The sequence below is a fragment of the Sinocyclocheilus anshuiensis genome, unplaced genomic scaffold (genome assembly GCF_001515605.1).
Source record: "Sinocyclocheilus anshuiensis isolate Anshui unplaced genomic scaffold, SAMN03320099.WGS_v1.1 scaffold566, whole genome shotgun sequence".
Taxonomy (NCBI): Eukaryota; Metazoa; Chordata; class Actinopteri; order Cypriniformes; family Cyprinidae; genus Sinocyclocheilus; species Sinocyclocheilus anshuiensis.
Window position 1 is genome coordinate 2,295,150 of NW_015542410.1, and position 14,730 is coordinate 2,309,879.

The 14,730-nt window shown below is 35.5% G+C and overlaps 1 protein-coding gene across 1 annotated transcript; it reads right to left on the reverse strand.

Moving 5' to 3' along the window:
* Window positions 1-945: 945 nt before the first annotated feature.
* slc9a3.2 (solute carrier family 9 member A3, tandem duplicate 2) lies at window positions 946-14,237 on the reverse strand. The gene is made up of 16 exons (XM_016492606.1): window positions 13,949-14,237; window positions 8,306-8,608; window positions 7,555-7,715; window positions 7,320-7,398; window positions 7,012-7,189; window positions 6,659-6,879; window positions 6,368-6,570; window positions 5,387-5,476; window positions 4,481-4,551; window positions 4,270-4,399; window positions 3,954-4,117; window positions 3,645-3,762; window positions 3,300-3,473; window positions 2,673-2,724; window positions 2,511-2,591; window positions 946-1,765 (listed from the first exon to the last, which is right to left on the reverse strand). The coding sequence occupies exons 1-16, from the start codon at window positions 14,235-14,237 to the stop codon at window positions 1,497-1,499; spliced, it is 2,583 nt and encodes an 860-aa protein (XP_016348092.1). The 3' UTR covers window positions 946-1,496.
* Window positions 14,238-14,730: the final 493 nt, after the last annotated feature.

Sequence of the window (14,730 nt, forward strand, 5' to 3'; positions counted from 1 at the left end):
TGTGTGTGCCGGCTTTAATCATAGATCCAGAGATGACAGCTGTACTGCCTACTGAACTGAAAAATAAGTGGAAAGCCTAAGGGCAAAACAACACAACTTCCCCTTGAGAGTGAACTGTTTGGCAATTTAACCCCCCAAAAAGGTATTATTACTTTTTCACAAATATATAAATCTACAAAGTTTATTGACACAATAACTCTAAGTAAAGTTTGTTGCTTATAGGTTATGCGTTGCTTTATGTCATGCTGTGTTGTGTGTTAATAAGTCCGGGGTTTATAGAAAATTGTTCTGTTTTAAGGGTGTTTTGTGTGTTTGTTCAAATCCTGCTCTGTGATTTTAACAATTTTGTCTGTGTAATGATTTACACAACTTGCTTACTGCAATGTACACATAATAATGAATTGCACTTTCTTGTTTCAAAAATGCTTCATTGAACATTTACTCAAACATTTTTAACTTAAAGGCTATGCATTTGTTTCCTTTACCGCAATGGATATCTTTTGATATCAGTCATATCAGAATGTATTCCTATAAGAGGAATATAATGTTTATAGAATTCAAATCGGCTTAAAATTTAAAGGATTGATAATCATTGTTTCTTGTGCTCTTGTGCATTTTTTTTTATTTGCTCATTAGTAACCATTTAAATTGTGTTACTCATCTCAAACTTTGAGTTACGGTTCAAATAATACGTTTTTTCAGACACTATCCACTGATTTCAAGTTAGATTTCACCAGTTCTCAAAAAGCATAAAATTCACACATGAATAAGTTACTGTTAAACTATTATTTTTAATGACTTACATTTGAATGACTTCAATTGACTAATAAAACATTAATAGCTTTGAGTAAAACTAAAAAATGAATCATTGTAGATTACAGAAATGCAGAAACAGATATTGTGATACTACAAAGAAGCACCCACAGAATGACCATGCAATAATAAATAATCATATACAGCATGCTGATTTTAAAAATGTGTATAGACAGACATGTCCAATGTCAGAAAATATCAAGATAGGTCAAGAACGTACCTGAATATAGAACCGATAGACAATTGCTTCTCAGTTCTTAACTCAGACAAAATATGTTTGAGTATAATGATTTTGTCTTTTGAGCTCAATGTTTTCTATTTTTTAGCATGCTGTCAGTGTGATAAAGTGCCATAACAGCTTCCACAACAATGTGGATTTATAAAGAAACCCTCAAGAGCATTCCATAACCTTATACATAAGTACTTCAATGACAGTGTCTCTTTGAGACTAAATTTGTATTTATTTTCTTCCCTTTGCTTATATGTATGCATGTATATATAGCAATGTGACTTCAAGAAACTGCTGCATGTGTATATAAATTTTTAAAGATATATGATGAATAATACGATTCGACTTACGATTCCTTAATCTCTGGCCTCATGACATCATAACTGCCTAAAATGAAATGCAGAGGATTAACCTAATCGCAAGTTTGGCAGGTTATTGCTGGAACAATATCAGATTACAATTTAGTATGATGTGTTCCGGGCTTTTCCTCAGGCGCCTCGTCGTCAACCGAAGCATCAGCCATCGCGAAGGAGTCTGTGGAGTGTGTGCTCATTCTCAGCGGCGCTAGATGTCTCAGGTTGGTGGGCGTCCAGGGCAGTCGACCCTGAGCTCTCTGGGAAGCTGCCACAGCCGTGTTGTTTGCTGTCTCTGTTTGCCAGGGTGGGTTCCGCATGGGTGGAGAAGTGTCCATCTCGGGTATGAACGCTGGATTATCAACACCAGCTGCAGTAATTAGAGTAATTATGATACTGAACTGAGACACCATGGAAACAACCATAAAATAATGCATATATTTTCTACACACTTGCACACTTAATGTAAATTTATATGGATCCTTTTCACAGACTGTGATGGCACTTTTCCACAGTTATTAACACTGCAAATGTAGCAACGTTTTTAATATTTTCTTTTTTTTTTTATGTACATTTACAACAGTATACACTCTTAAAAATAAAGGTGCTTCAAAAGGTGCTTCACAGCGATGCCATAGAAGAACCATTTTTGGTTCCACAAAGAACCATTCAGTCAAAGGTTCTTTAAAGACCCATCTCTTTCTTACCTTTTTATAATCTGAAGAACCTTCTTTCACCCCAAAGAACCTTTTGTGAAACAGAAAGGTTCTTCAGATGTTAAAGGTTCTTTATGGAACCATTTAGACAAAAAGGTTCTTCTATGGCATCGTGAAGCACCTTTATTTTTAAGAGTGTACTTGTGTAACAGAAAACTAGTTAACACTTCTGCACGACTGTTTCTAAGAATCTTCCAACTAATGCAATCAGTCTCCTCTTTTGTAAAGTCATAGAAATTTTATTTTGCTATTGGAACAAATGGGAATGTCAAATTAAATTTGTTTCCATTCATCACTGACGATTTCCGCTTTATAAAACCCCAGAAATGTGAAAAGGATCCAAATGTACAACATGACATTAATATGTCACATGAATTCAGTATGTAGCTTGATTCTTACCACCAGGTGCATTTGTGCTTCTCCTGGGAAAATGACCAGCAATTTCACTGCTAGATGCGCTGTCAGCAGAAAACTCAAAATCTGAATGGACAAAGCAAAATAACATTTATATACATGCTAAAATTATACTTCCAGTACTTAAATAAGCATATAAAAATATACCTTCATCTCCATATGGATGGGTTCTGTGTGGGTCCGCTGGCTTTCCATTAGGCTAAAAATACACAATAGAAATACAAATATTGTATAAAATTAGCCATTCTTTCCACTGAGAGCCATTCTTTCCACTGAGAATACACGAAGCATTAAAGATACACAAAAAATACATGAAGAATTAAATTAAATTAATTGCAACTAAAACGAGTAAGTAGTTTTCTTTCTTTCTTTCTTTCTTTCTTTCTTTCTTTCTTTCTTTCTCTTTCTTTCTTTCTTTAAGCATTTTGGGCCGCTGTGCCAAGAGTGTGTTTGCGTTAAGTAATTTAGAAAATATGGAGGTGTTTTGGTGTCATAATATTCAATATAAAAAAAAGGTCTGTGGTGGTTAACTGACTGATTTATGAAAATAATAAATCAATGTTGGCAACGTTATATATTTGTCATTTCTGAGGTAAATATTATGTTTCGACTGCTCTGACTTTTCACAAGCTATTTCGATTATTGGGTGGCAAGCGTGGTACAAGTGTTTTTGCAGATGGGCCCGGGACTGACTTGCTACGCCACTGCTTTGAACCCTATTTCAAAAGATTTTTTTTTGCTAAATGTAGACAGCAGGACATGAAGGTCTAATACCTTGTGTGTTGAATCCTTCTTGGGATGTTTGGAGAGTTTTTTCGCAGGGTTAACACCCATCTTAGCCGATTTGAAGGACTCAAGGCGGCTTCTCATGGTTCTTTGAAAGATCTCCTGCATTTCATCTGGATTCTCTGAGGTGTTATAGTGACTGCGGCTGTAAGTGGCATGGTTCTGGTCAAAAACAGGAGAAATGGATTGGTTTGGATGGAATGGCATTGTGATGAGATTTTCCACTGGGCAGATGTATTGTGATAAGACATCCAAATATTGATAAAGAAACAATATTCCATGTAAAAAAAAAATTTAAAAAATTGTGGTTTGAGTGATCAGGACAGTTCTTACATCTCTTCTGCTCTTGTACAGATGCTGATCTAGTATATGATGGGCACTGAGGTCATTAGGCATGCTCTTCCTGTCTTGCTCATGGATATCCAGGGATACAGATGGAATAGTGTTCTTCCTAGATAGAAAGAAGACCAAATAATTGTTGTCAACATGTATTTATCACAACACATTTGAGCCATCTAGTTATTTGTGCAATTTTCAAAATTTTCTCTTTTCTCAAAACCTCATAAAACATTTATACTTCACTTTACAAAGAGGAACTGCATTCAGTTGGGAAAATTAAAATACATTTGACAAACTACTTACATGACAGAGGTGACTGGAACATTGTCAATGCCAAAATCATACTCTGACATGTCAGCCATAATATTAGGCATGATGTCTGCATACTCTAAAGCAAGCTTCTTCTTGAAGTCGACAGAGGCACTGTCATAATTACGAATGAAAGCCAGAGAACCTTTGCGTTCACCCTAAATGTGAAAAAAATAATAATAATAAAATTGAGCACATTAATTCTTCAGATTATTCTCTATAGACAGTAGATGATATGTCAATAGAACAGTACAGAATACTGGAAATAGAAACTGGTGATACTATGTTGAATCAGAAGTTTTGCTCTCACTTCAGTGATGTATTTAGAGGCATCCTCCAGATTGAGTTTGTGGAAGGCACCAAAGATTGGGTCATTGTGCTCTCTGGCATCGCTCTTCATTAGTAGCCAGCAGACATACTTGTCGTCAAAATGCTTCCAACTAAGAAAGAGGGGGGAAAAATTAGTAAAAATTCTCAAACACATTTTATACATGTATGTTTGTGAAAAGTGAAATGCTCACTGTCTGGTCCACCAATTATCTCCCATTCGGCCACAGATGTCCTCCATTGCTGTCAGTATGTGTTCAAAAGCCTATAAAGACATACACAATTATATCACCCTTTACTTCACGTTTTGATGTTTAAAATTACCACTAGGCCTGCTTAGATGTTGTCTACTGTGCATAGACCAAATCATATTTGCAGTGTAGAAACTCTATCCATAATAAGCCAGCAGTAGCGAATTTACCTATCTACATAATTTCTTAGTTGGCCTATTGAGCTGCGTCAATATTTTTAAATTATGTAGATTTACAGGAGCAAATTTGTTTTGTTTTATACGTTTGCGGGGTATCGTTGCAAAACGCAAGAGAGTAATTTTTTTCTTGACAACATTTCAGCTCATTTAAATACATACTTACATTTTACTCTGCCGGCTATTTAAAATCAGATGCAGAACAAGCGATGATATTTGAATCGGTTGAACCGGTGTGAATCATCGACGTCGCAACGCAAGTTATAGCTACTGTAAGTTTGAATTTGAATCGAGGGGTTCCAGCGTAAAACACTCACTCGTTCAACTGATTCGGTTGTGCTCCATTAATAGACTATGTCAAGCTGGCCACAAAATGCATTTTGAAAGTTTTTAAGAGAGAAACTTTGTATATTTGTAATGGAAATGCTTGTTTATCGCTTGGAGATAGGTAACATTACTCATACATTTTTTGTCTTGACAGTACAGCAGTGGAGAAAGGTCATTTTATTTAATATTACTGTATATCATTATTACTTGATTTTATAATGTAGCTTTTGTAATAATAAACAAGTTTTGAAAAACAAAGTAATTGTTATGGAAACAGGAAACTAAAATGTCCCAAAAAAATAAGATGCAGTAGAGGGGTACACTATGTGTCGTGAGTGATGGTTACCCTGTTGTTCATTTTTCCATTGAGTGTCAGATCTGACTGAGTTGCCTTTTTAACCTTAAGCCATTGAACCAGTGGTTTCATGGTGATCCCCTACAAAAACAACACACACAGTGACTTCAAGTAAGCTAAACCATGTCTGTCGTCAGATGAGGACAACCGGGAGCATCACAAAATGCCCACTTTAATAATTTTGTAATCACAATTTAAAGGGGTCATATGATGCTTTCTCTTTGGAGTGTTACAAGCGCTTGGTGCGTAAAGAAGATCTGTAAAGTTGCAAAGACTAAAGTCTCAAGGTTTTATGTTTAGGCGGCGCAATACGCAACACAAAGTGTAAAAACACAGTATAAGTCATTATAATCAGTCATTTTATTTATTTTTATTTATTTAGTCATTTAGCAGACGCTTTTACCGATGTCCTCTACCAAGGACGTAGCATAACTTATGAATGAAATATAATTTTTTATTTTTTTTTAATGCTCTAAACCAGGGGTGCCCAAACTCGGTCCTGGAGGGCCGATGTCCTCGACAACTGCACTAAACACTAATGAGACAAGTAAATACACTTACTAGTAGTAATTAATTATTAACATAATTAGTAATTATGTCCCCACTGGATGCAACAAATGCCTCATTTGTAATGGGTTTTATTAGTTTTGTCTCGTCGCATGGAAACACAGTATGGTAGGGGTGTAACATTTCCGTCACACGCTTGAGGTATTCGGCCAATCACAACGCACTGGATAGCTGGCCATTCAGAAAGGCGGGGCATAGAGGAGAAACAATAATGTATATTATGTGGAAAATAATGTGTTTTTTGAACCTTAAACCGCATAAACACATTTCATTACATAAAATACACAAAATAATGTTCTTTTTAGCAACATCATATGACCCCTTTAAGCAACTACCATGCTTTTACAACAAAACCATTTTTGTACGCATTAGTTATGGTCAGAACGAGTGGTTGAAGAATCCTACCTGAAGAATGACGGTGAAATACACCACAATGAGCGTGGTACCAAGCATTAGATTCTTCTCTGGGATCTTTTTCTCATCCAAAATGGCTGCTAGTCCGTACGCCACTGCTCCTCGCAGGCCACCGTAGCCCATTACAAACTGGTCCATGATGTCAATAGGAATCAGACGAGACCTATTCAAGACCCAGTTGAGGAAGAAAACACCTGCATATAAAAAAAATCCACGACTGATGTCAGTTTTTATGACCATACTCTTAATAGGGTTATCGGAAGCGACTTGACTTTAACTCACCCATGAACCTGAATGCAACAACAAAAAAGAGGGTGAGGAGGATGAAACCAGTGTTCCAAACCCAGATGTTTCTATCAATGGCTGAAACTCCCAGGAAGACGAAGATCATGGTCTCTGAGCCATTGGCCATCATCTTCAGGGTGTAACGTAACGTTATGACAGATTTCTCATCCATGTTGGCGTTGATGTACTTCTGACAGCAGACACCACAGAAAGTGATCCTGTCACACACAAAGCCACAGTAAATGATTATTGTAAACTCATGAATAGTTTACATTCATTTACTAATTTATAAATGTACTTATTTATTTTCATTTTTCAGGAAAGCATTGAGTTCCTTAAGAAGATCTTACGAAAGTATGGCAGACAGTGAGAGCATCTCAGCAGTCAGGTAAGACAAGTAACCAAGCACAATGATGAAGCCGGCTTCGATGACCTGGACGTTCTTGGTAATCCTGGTCAGCATGGATATCAGAACGGCAAACACAACACCAAGAAACGAGCCTCCAAATGACACAACAAAGAACGAAACTGGGAGAGCAAAAAAAAGGGTTATTGTCATTAACTAAAACTAATCCATAAAAAAACATTACTTAATATTAACTGAAATTAAATTAAATATAAAAAACTACAAATTATTTTATTTCAGTTTCAGTCATACCTATTCCTTTGATCATCTCTGCGGCGTTGATCTTCGGGCCTCCCAGAGACACAAATGCATCAAACACATTATAAAGTACCTGCAACAGCCAGAACGAGAGAGATACATAATATTAGATAGATGTAAGAGCCATCAAATAGAATCTGACAGTCAAGTACATTTTCATATGAACAAGCATGATTCTTAAAAAAATGAGCCGTGACATTCAGAGTTGTTGAGAAAAACTGAGACTCACCACTGTGACACCATCATTGAGCAGGGACTCTCCAAACACCAGGATGTAGAGCACTTCATTCACATGCACTTCCTCAAACACGCCAATCACAGCCACAGGGTCCACGGCAGACATTAGGGCACCAAATAACAGGAACTGCAGAGGGCCGATATTCAAGGTCCCTGAGGTTTAGTGAAACTGTTAGTTTTAACTGACTGAAACTTAACTTAAGTTTCTAATACTCACCAAGACTGCGTTTATTCATTTATTTGGTCAGAAAGACAGTAATATTGCGAAATATTATTAGCAATTAAAGTAACAGTTTTCTATTCTAATGTATTTTTAAATGTAATTTATTCCTGTGATACAAAGCTGAATTTTCAGCGGCCATTACTCCAGTCTTCAGTGTCACATATATGTTGATTTGCTGCTTAAGAAACATTTATTATTATCAATGTTGAAAACAATTGTGCTGCTTAATGTTTTTGTGTTGATCTTTTGTAAAATTATAAATGTCTTTACGGTCACTTTTGATCAGTTTAATGTGTCTTTGGTGAATAAAAGTATTAATTTCTTTAAAAACTGTGTGACCACAAAACATTAGTGTATTAAATATATTAAGTATATCAAGTAATTCATTTGTATTAAACAAGCATATAAGTATAGAAAGTATTTAAGTACATTTATATAAAACATTCGTTTAAATGACAAGTTGGCTTTCTCAAGCATCTGCTCAGAAGTTTGTAAATGTCATTGTAAAACTCCGATTTACCCATTGCACCCCCTTCATAGCAGGCCCATAGCGCAACGCCCACTGTGCCTGCATTCCAGCACGTTCCGATAACGGCATGGATGAGAATGGCTCCCAGGTTGCTGAAGAATAGTTTGTTTGGCATGCAGTAACTTGCATCCAAGACGATCTGGGGAAGCAAGTAGTAGAAGAAATTGACGGGGATCAGTTTGAAAGTCTGCGCTTTGTCTGCTCCCCAGACGATTCCTCCCAAAATAAAGCCTAGGATGATGAGCAGACCACTCTCTGGGATCACACTGGTGACATTGTGGTTCAGTTCACACACTAAAAAGAGAGAAAAGAGACAAAAAGAGAAAAAAACAGACGATGAAAAGCTGAATTTTTAACTGTCATTATTCAGAATTTAGTTTCACATTGTCCTTCAGAAATCATTCTGATATGCTGATTTAGTCTAATGTCTCCACTGCTGTCACTTTTGATCAATTTAATGTGTCTTTGCTGAATAAAAGAATTAATTTCTTAAATAAAAGAAAAAGAAAGAAAAAAATACATCTTATTGACTTTTGAAGGGTAGTGTATGTTACATAGGCCTATTTGAGTAATTCTTCAACCTTGAATTTTTTTAAAAATAATACGTTTCAGCATTTAAATGATATAAATCACATGTAATTATATGAACCACACTAAACCTGTATTTTGTTTCTAATTTATGTGTACATTTTATTATAACCCAGCCTTTCAGTTTTACTAAATTTTGTTTAATTGTGTGTATTTTGGATAAATTACTTATTATTATAATTATAGTTAACCTTACCAAGACGAACATGTTAAAAATAGAATTTCCTCCCCAGAATGTCGAACTCGATACATCATTTCTGATGTATCAGAAATTACAATGTGGAAATGTTCATGACTTTCAGAAAAGTAACAAAATGTGATGCAAGTCATTGTTAGAAGATTAACTGAGACTGAAAAGTGTAAAAGTTCCAAAACTGCCTGTAGCTGGAGAAACATTCTTTAAACATATTAAACTCACTTTGTGAAGCAGGCAATAAACAATTGAAACTATTTAGTTCACAGGAACTTAGTGTTTCATGTGATTCATTCAACATCAGCTTGAGCTAAAAATTAAGCTGTGCCTCTGAGATTGGTGTTTCATCTTCTTCCGCAGGAAAGGAAGTTAAGAGGCGGATAGACGGCTCATCTGCTCAATGTTTAAGGTAAGCTAGTTAATATAGTGAGGCTTAACATATTTTCTATCTTGTGGACCAATCGGTCAACACTCTTAAAAAATAAAGGTGCTTAAAAGGTTCTTCACAGCGATGCCATAGAATAACCATTTTTGGTTCCACAAAGAACCATTCAGTCAAAGGTTCTTTAAAGAACCTTTGACTGAATGGTTCTTTGTGGAACCAAAAATGGTTATTCTATGGCATCGCTGTGAAGAACCTTTTAAGCACCTTTATTTTTAAGAGTGAATCTTATTGGATTGATTGAATCTTCTTCTCCACCATGATGAAGTGGACAGAATATTACTACACCTATACCTTATTCATTTAGTTTTGGAAGTATCTGATGGGAAATGTTTGATCTAAGCACAGATCAAACTGATCACACTGTTTGACAAATAGGAGCACAGTTTGAGACATTATGGGAAATTTTTATTAAGTGAAAAGTGTCAGAAGATTTAAGCAAAACACTTAATTGCTCTCCATTTGCTCTCATTAAGAGAAACAAGTATTTTCCTATTGAATTACTCGCTGGCTTATTTCATACAGCATTTAAAAGCTTTGCCACTGCCAGACAAGGTCCGTCATGCTTTCTTCTCAAAGAGACTATATATTTGAATGCCCACAATTACTGAACTTTACAATGTCTTTGTAGCATGTAAATGATATTATGCAACAGATTTATTTCAATTTATTTTATAGTGGTCTGTTCAAACGTGTCATATTGCATAAGGCTGCAATTGATCAGCCAGCCAACAATTACAGACTACACTATTAGATTTTATGTGGAATACGTGTTTACTCTTGGGTTGGGGTAGTTAAATAGTTTAAATCCCGCCAGCTGTGTAATTGGGCAATAAAGGATGTAATCCTAATGCTTAACAAACAGAGCTAGCCTAAACTATTAAACTGTTCTGCACCGGCTTGTTGACCCCTCTCTTGTAGGCCTATATATTTCTGTAACTACACCCATTGTCAAAAATAGTAGGGAAAGTCGCAGCTTCAGGGGGACGTTCATGTCCGTTATGCTGTGGGTAACCTTGACTTAATGTTTTTACGAGTGAGCTAAAATTATTTAACAATTGAGAATACTAAAATAGTAGCATGCATCTTTTATGGAAATCTTAAGTAATGATTGATGTAGTTCTTTCTCAATGTCTTGTATGGTGAGTATGTACACCGCATACCTCGGCAACAGAATCAATGGTCAACATTTGCGAGAACGTGATACATCAGGTCCCAGTATTGCGAATAGGTTTATGCCGACTCTTTGATGCATGTTGCAATGCACAGGAGTGACTTTCCTTAGGAGAAATATTAGTTATATTTTTTTAATTTCTCTCAGATCTATAAGTGTAACTGTAAATAATTATTTTAATAATTTAAAGTTAGCTATTGTTATATTTTTGCCTTTTTGTCACTTTTAATAATACAAATTGTTGGGAGAACAGGAAATGATAGGGTGAACAGGACAGAACAAACAGGCCAGAACATCTACAGTATTTGTTTGTTTGAAAAGTATTTTTGCAGTGAACTACACATATGTAGACAAAATGTATATACACACACACACACACATATATATATATACATATATATATATATATATATATATATATATTGGATATTTTAGTGTAGTTTACTTCAATTCTTTAAATCTGAAATAGTCTGAAACACTATAATGCTATAGTCTGATTTCCACGATCATGCACTAAAGCTGACCTGACATGGTGCCTTTGAGGAAAGTCAAAGATTCAGGTGGCCCATTAATTATTTAATGTAGTACATTATTAACTAGCAGTAAGGTATTGTTTCAGCACTGTAATTTCTCAGAGAGTATATCTCCAGCTTTGTCCATGATGCCAGTGATGTGTTACAGATCATGTCCTGGAACTAAATCTAAATGATATACCTCATTTGCTGAATTCTTGCCAACAGGCAATTAACAGAGTCTGCGAGTTTATGAACACGGGATCTTTGCACACACAGAACTTGGACGTAAAACTGCAGGTCACATTGACATGAAACATGAAGAAATACAGTTAGCACTCACCTTCAGACTTATAGCCTATTGACAGGATGTCAATTTATGAAACATTTTAATCTTATTAATTACATGACATTCACAATTGATTATTAACTGGTTTTGACTGAAATAAACTGGAAACAATGAAATAATTCATTATTTCTCATTTCAAATGCAGAATTACATATGTCTAAATATGTGTAGTTCACTGTAGCACTCTTAAAAATAAAGGTGCTTCACAATGCCATAGAAGAACCTTTTTGTCTAAATGGTTCCATAAAGAACCTTTAACATCTGAAGAACCTTTCTGTTTCACAAAATGTTCATTGTGGTGAAAGAAGGTTCTTCAGATTATAAAAAGGTAAGAAAGAGATGGTTCTTTAAAGAACCTTTGACTGAATGGTTCTTTGTGGAACCAAAAATGGTTCTTCTATGGCATCGCTGTGAAGAACCTTTTGAAGCACCTTTATTTTTAAGAGTGTAAATGTTACTTTTCAAAGTACATTTTACAAGAAAATACTATTATTTTTATTTAATTGATATTATTTATTTAGTTGTACTTAATTGAATGCACTACATGCCATTTCTTTATAATTATTTGTGAAATTTACTAGCAATTTGTGAGTGAAATTTGGTTTTGTTTTATTTTTATTAGTATGTTTTCTGTCTATTTTATTGGCTAAAATAACTTCTAGACCACACATACTATGGCAAAAGAAGTTGTTGTATTGGTTAATGCTAATGCAACTTTCCTTTCCTTTCCTTTTTTAAAACATTCCGATTGTCTCGCCTATATCTAAACTTGACTCATCACCTTGAACTCAACCTTCATAACACTGTGTTCTTTGTATTCTTCGCTAATTTCTCATCCACTCTGCTCCTGTTAAATCTGTTCAAAGTCACTGTCATTGATGAAGCTTGAACATCTCTGGTCACTTGCCGTCTTTTTATGCCAGTTCCGAAAGCAAAATCTCTGCCCAATTGTTTGTACAGTTATGTTTTGACACGCCTGTTCAAGCTTCACCATTACAATCCCTTAATGCCATCTACACCTACTTCTAAACCTGATGTAACACCCATTCAGCATAACACTGCACTCTCTGTGGCTCTTTGTTGATGCTGCGTGCTTCTGTGTCCATCACGTTCAATACAATATTCTCTACTGTATTAAAAAAATAAAGTAAATATGCGTTTCAGTCTGTAGTACCTCCATGAAGCCTTTAGGTGGCAGGCATAAATACTGCTTTATTATGAAACTGACTGCTTAGTGCTTAGACACCTGAGTAACTGTTTGGAGAATTCCACCATCCAAATATACTGCATGTCTTTATGAAAAGAAAGTGGGCCAGCTTTATTCATTGTGCATTGTTCTTTGTGGCAGCATTTTAAAGAAAAATACCTTTGATTTAGATAAAATCGACTGATAAATCTTGAATTTGTCAGGACTATAGTATTTTAATTTGAAGTGCTTTTGTCTGGCTAAAAATGTCTGTGATTTTGTTTTGCAGCACATTATTTGGGCTTTATTTAAGTACAGAAAATAACTTTTGTCTGTAATCCGATATTGAAGATGTCAGATAACCTATTTGATTCCCATTCGATAATAAGCTGACAAATTTGCCCATTCAGTGCCATTCGGTGGGAGTAAATTTGACCTTCTAATTTTTAACAGTGGGTGAACAGGTAACATTCAGACTGCCAAATAGGGTGGAAAATTCCTGGTAAAGAATACTAATACAAAATAGCTTTACCTTTAACAAAATGTCACCTATAATGTTACCGATTATTTGAGGCATGAAAAGGTACCAAACCTTAACCAAATAAAAACAAACAAAAAAAACACAGGTGGTAATAAAATTACTGGTGGTAATAAAAAGCTACTGAAGGTAGCAGCTGAGGTAAATTCTAATGTATAGAAGGTGCACACAGTGTCATACAAATACAAAAACCATCATGGTAACAAACATGACACTAAAATAATGCAATAACTGATAAGAAAAAATAAGAAGAAACTGTTATTTCGGTGATAAGCCATCAAATGTCAAAAGTGTCGCACAGGCAGTTCTGGGAATGTAAATTGATGGGGGTTTTTCACTGCATAAATTGTTATTTTTCACTTCCAAAATACTGTAAGTCAAGAGTATTTTACTGTAGAATTACATGGTGTCCTATTAGATTACTGTTTTTCAACGTATATAGTTATGAAACTTACTATGAACAGGTTTTTACCGTATTTTTACGGTCTTATGATATATTTTTTACAGTGCTTAACTTGAAATTTGCTTCAGCTTCAGAGTCAGTTTTTTTGTGCCAGAAACGCTTACGGTAGCTAGATTTTTATTGTCCTTTGCTATTTGTATTATACCAACATTGTAGATGAAAAAAACTCAGTTTGGTGCTGGATCTTACCTAATTTACAGAGCCAACAGGTCAATATCCAGAGGGCCACCAGGTATGGAGTTTCCACATGATGCCATTTCCAGATGACAATAGGTAATGTAGTAATTGAGGAAGGGGCTTGTCCATCACCACCGTTGGAATTGTTGGTAGAGGTACTAGTATCCTCAGTGGCTGTTGACTTTAAAGAATAGTTATGGCCTACTTCAACACTATCTATTTCTAATCCTGCAGCCTTGCATGAAGTACTGAAAACGATTAATAATGCCAGAAGAAGTGCAAACTGCTGTAGAAACGCCATCGCAGACTTTTGTTGATCAAACAGCGCTTTTCTGCTTATGCCTACTTGCATTTATTAGCTGTTATTGATGTTGTAATTATATAGTCAATCCCGTATCCTGGCGTTTCTAAGTGACTGTCATCAGTCTTCCTCCTCGCTCTGTCACTCTGAGATTGGCATGCATATGGTGTACATTTCTTCTCTTATCTGTCCCTCCTCTTAGAAAATAGAAAATCACTTTGGAGGTAGTTTGTGACCCCTCCCTTTTGTCTCTCACAGGTGTGTACTTATTTGTGTGGGACTCATCCAAAGGATTCGTTCGACGAGTTTCTTTATTGAAGTGGGAGGGTTTGAACACCTTGGGCCAAGAGTCTGATAATAACAGAGGCCCAGTCCAGACATATGGCGAAGACAGATAATCAAGCCATTGTCTTTTAAACATCAGTGTCATGAAAGCTTCTACTGTTCACTCAAGCCCCAGTTGAACGTAAAGCAGTTAAGACAAAGTTAAGAC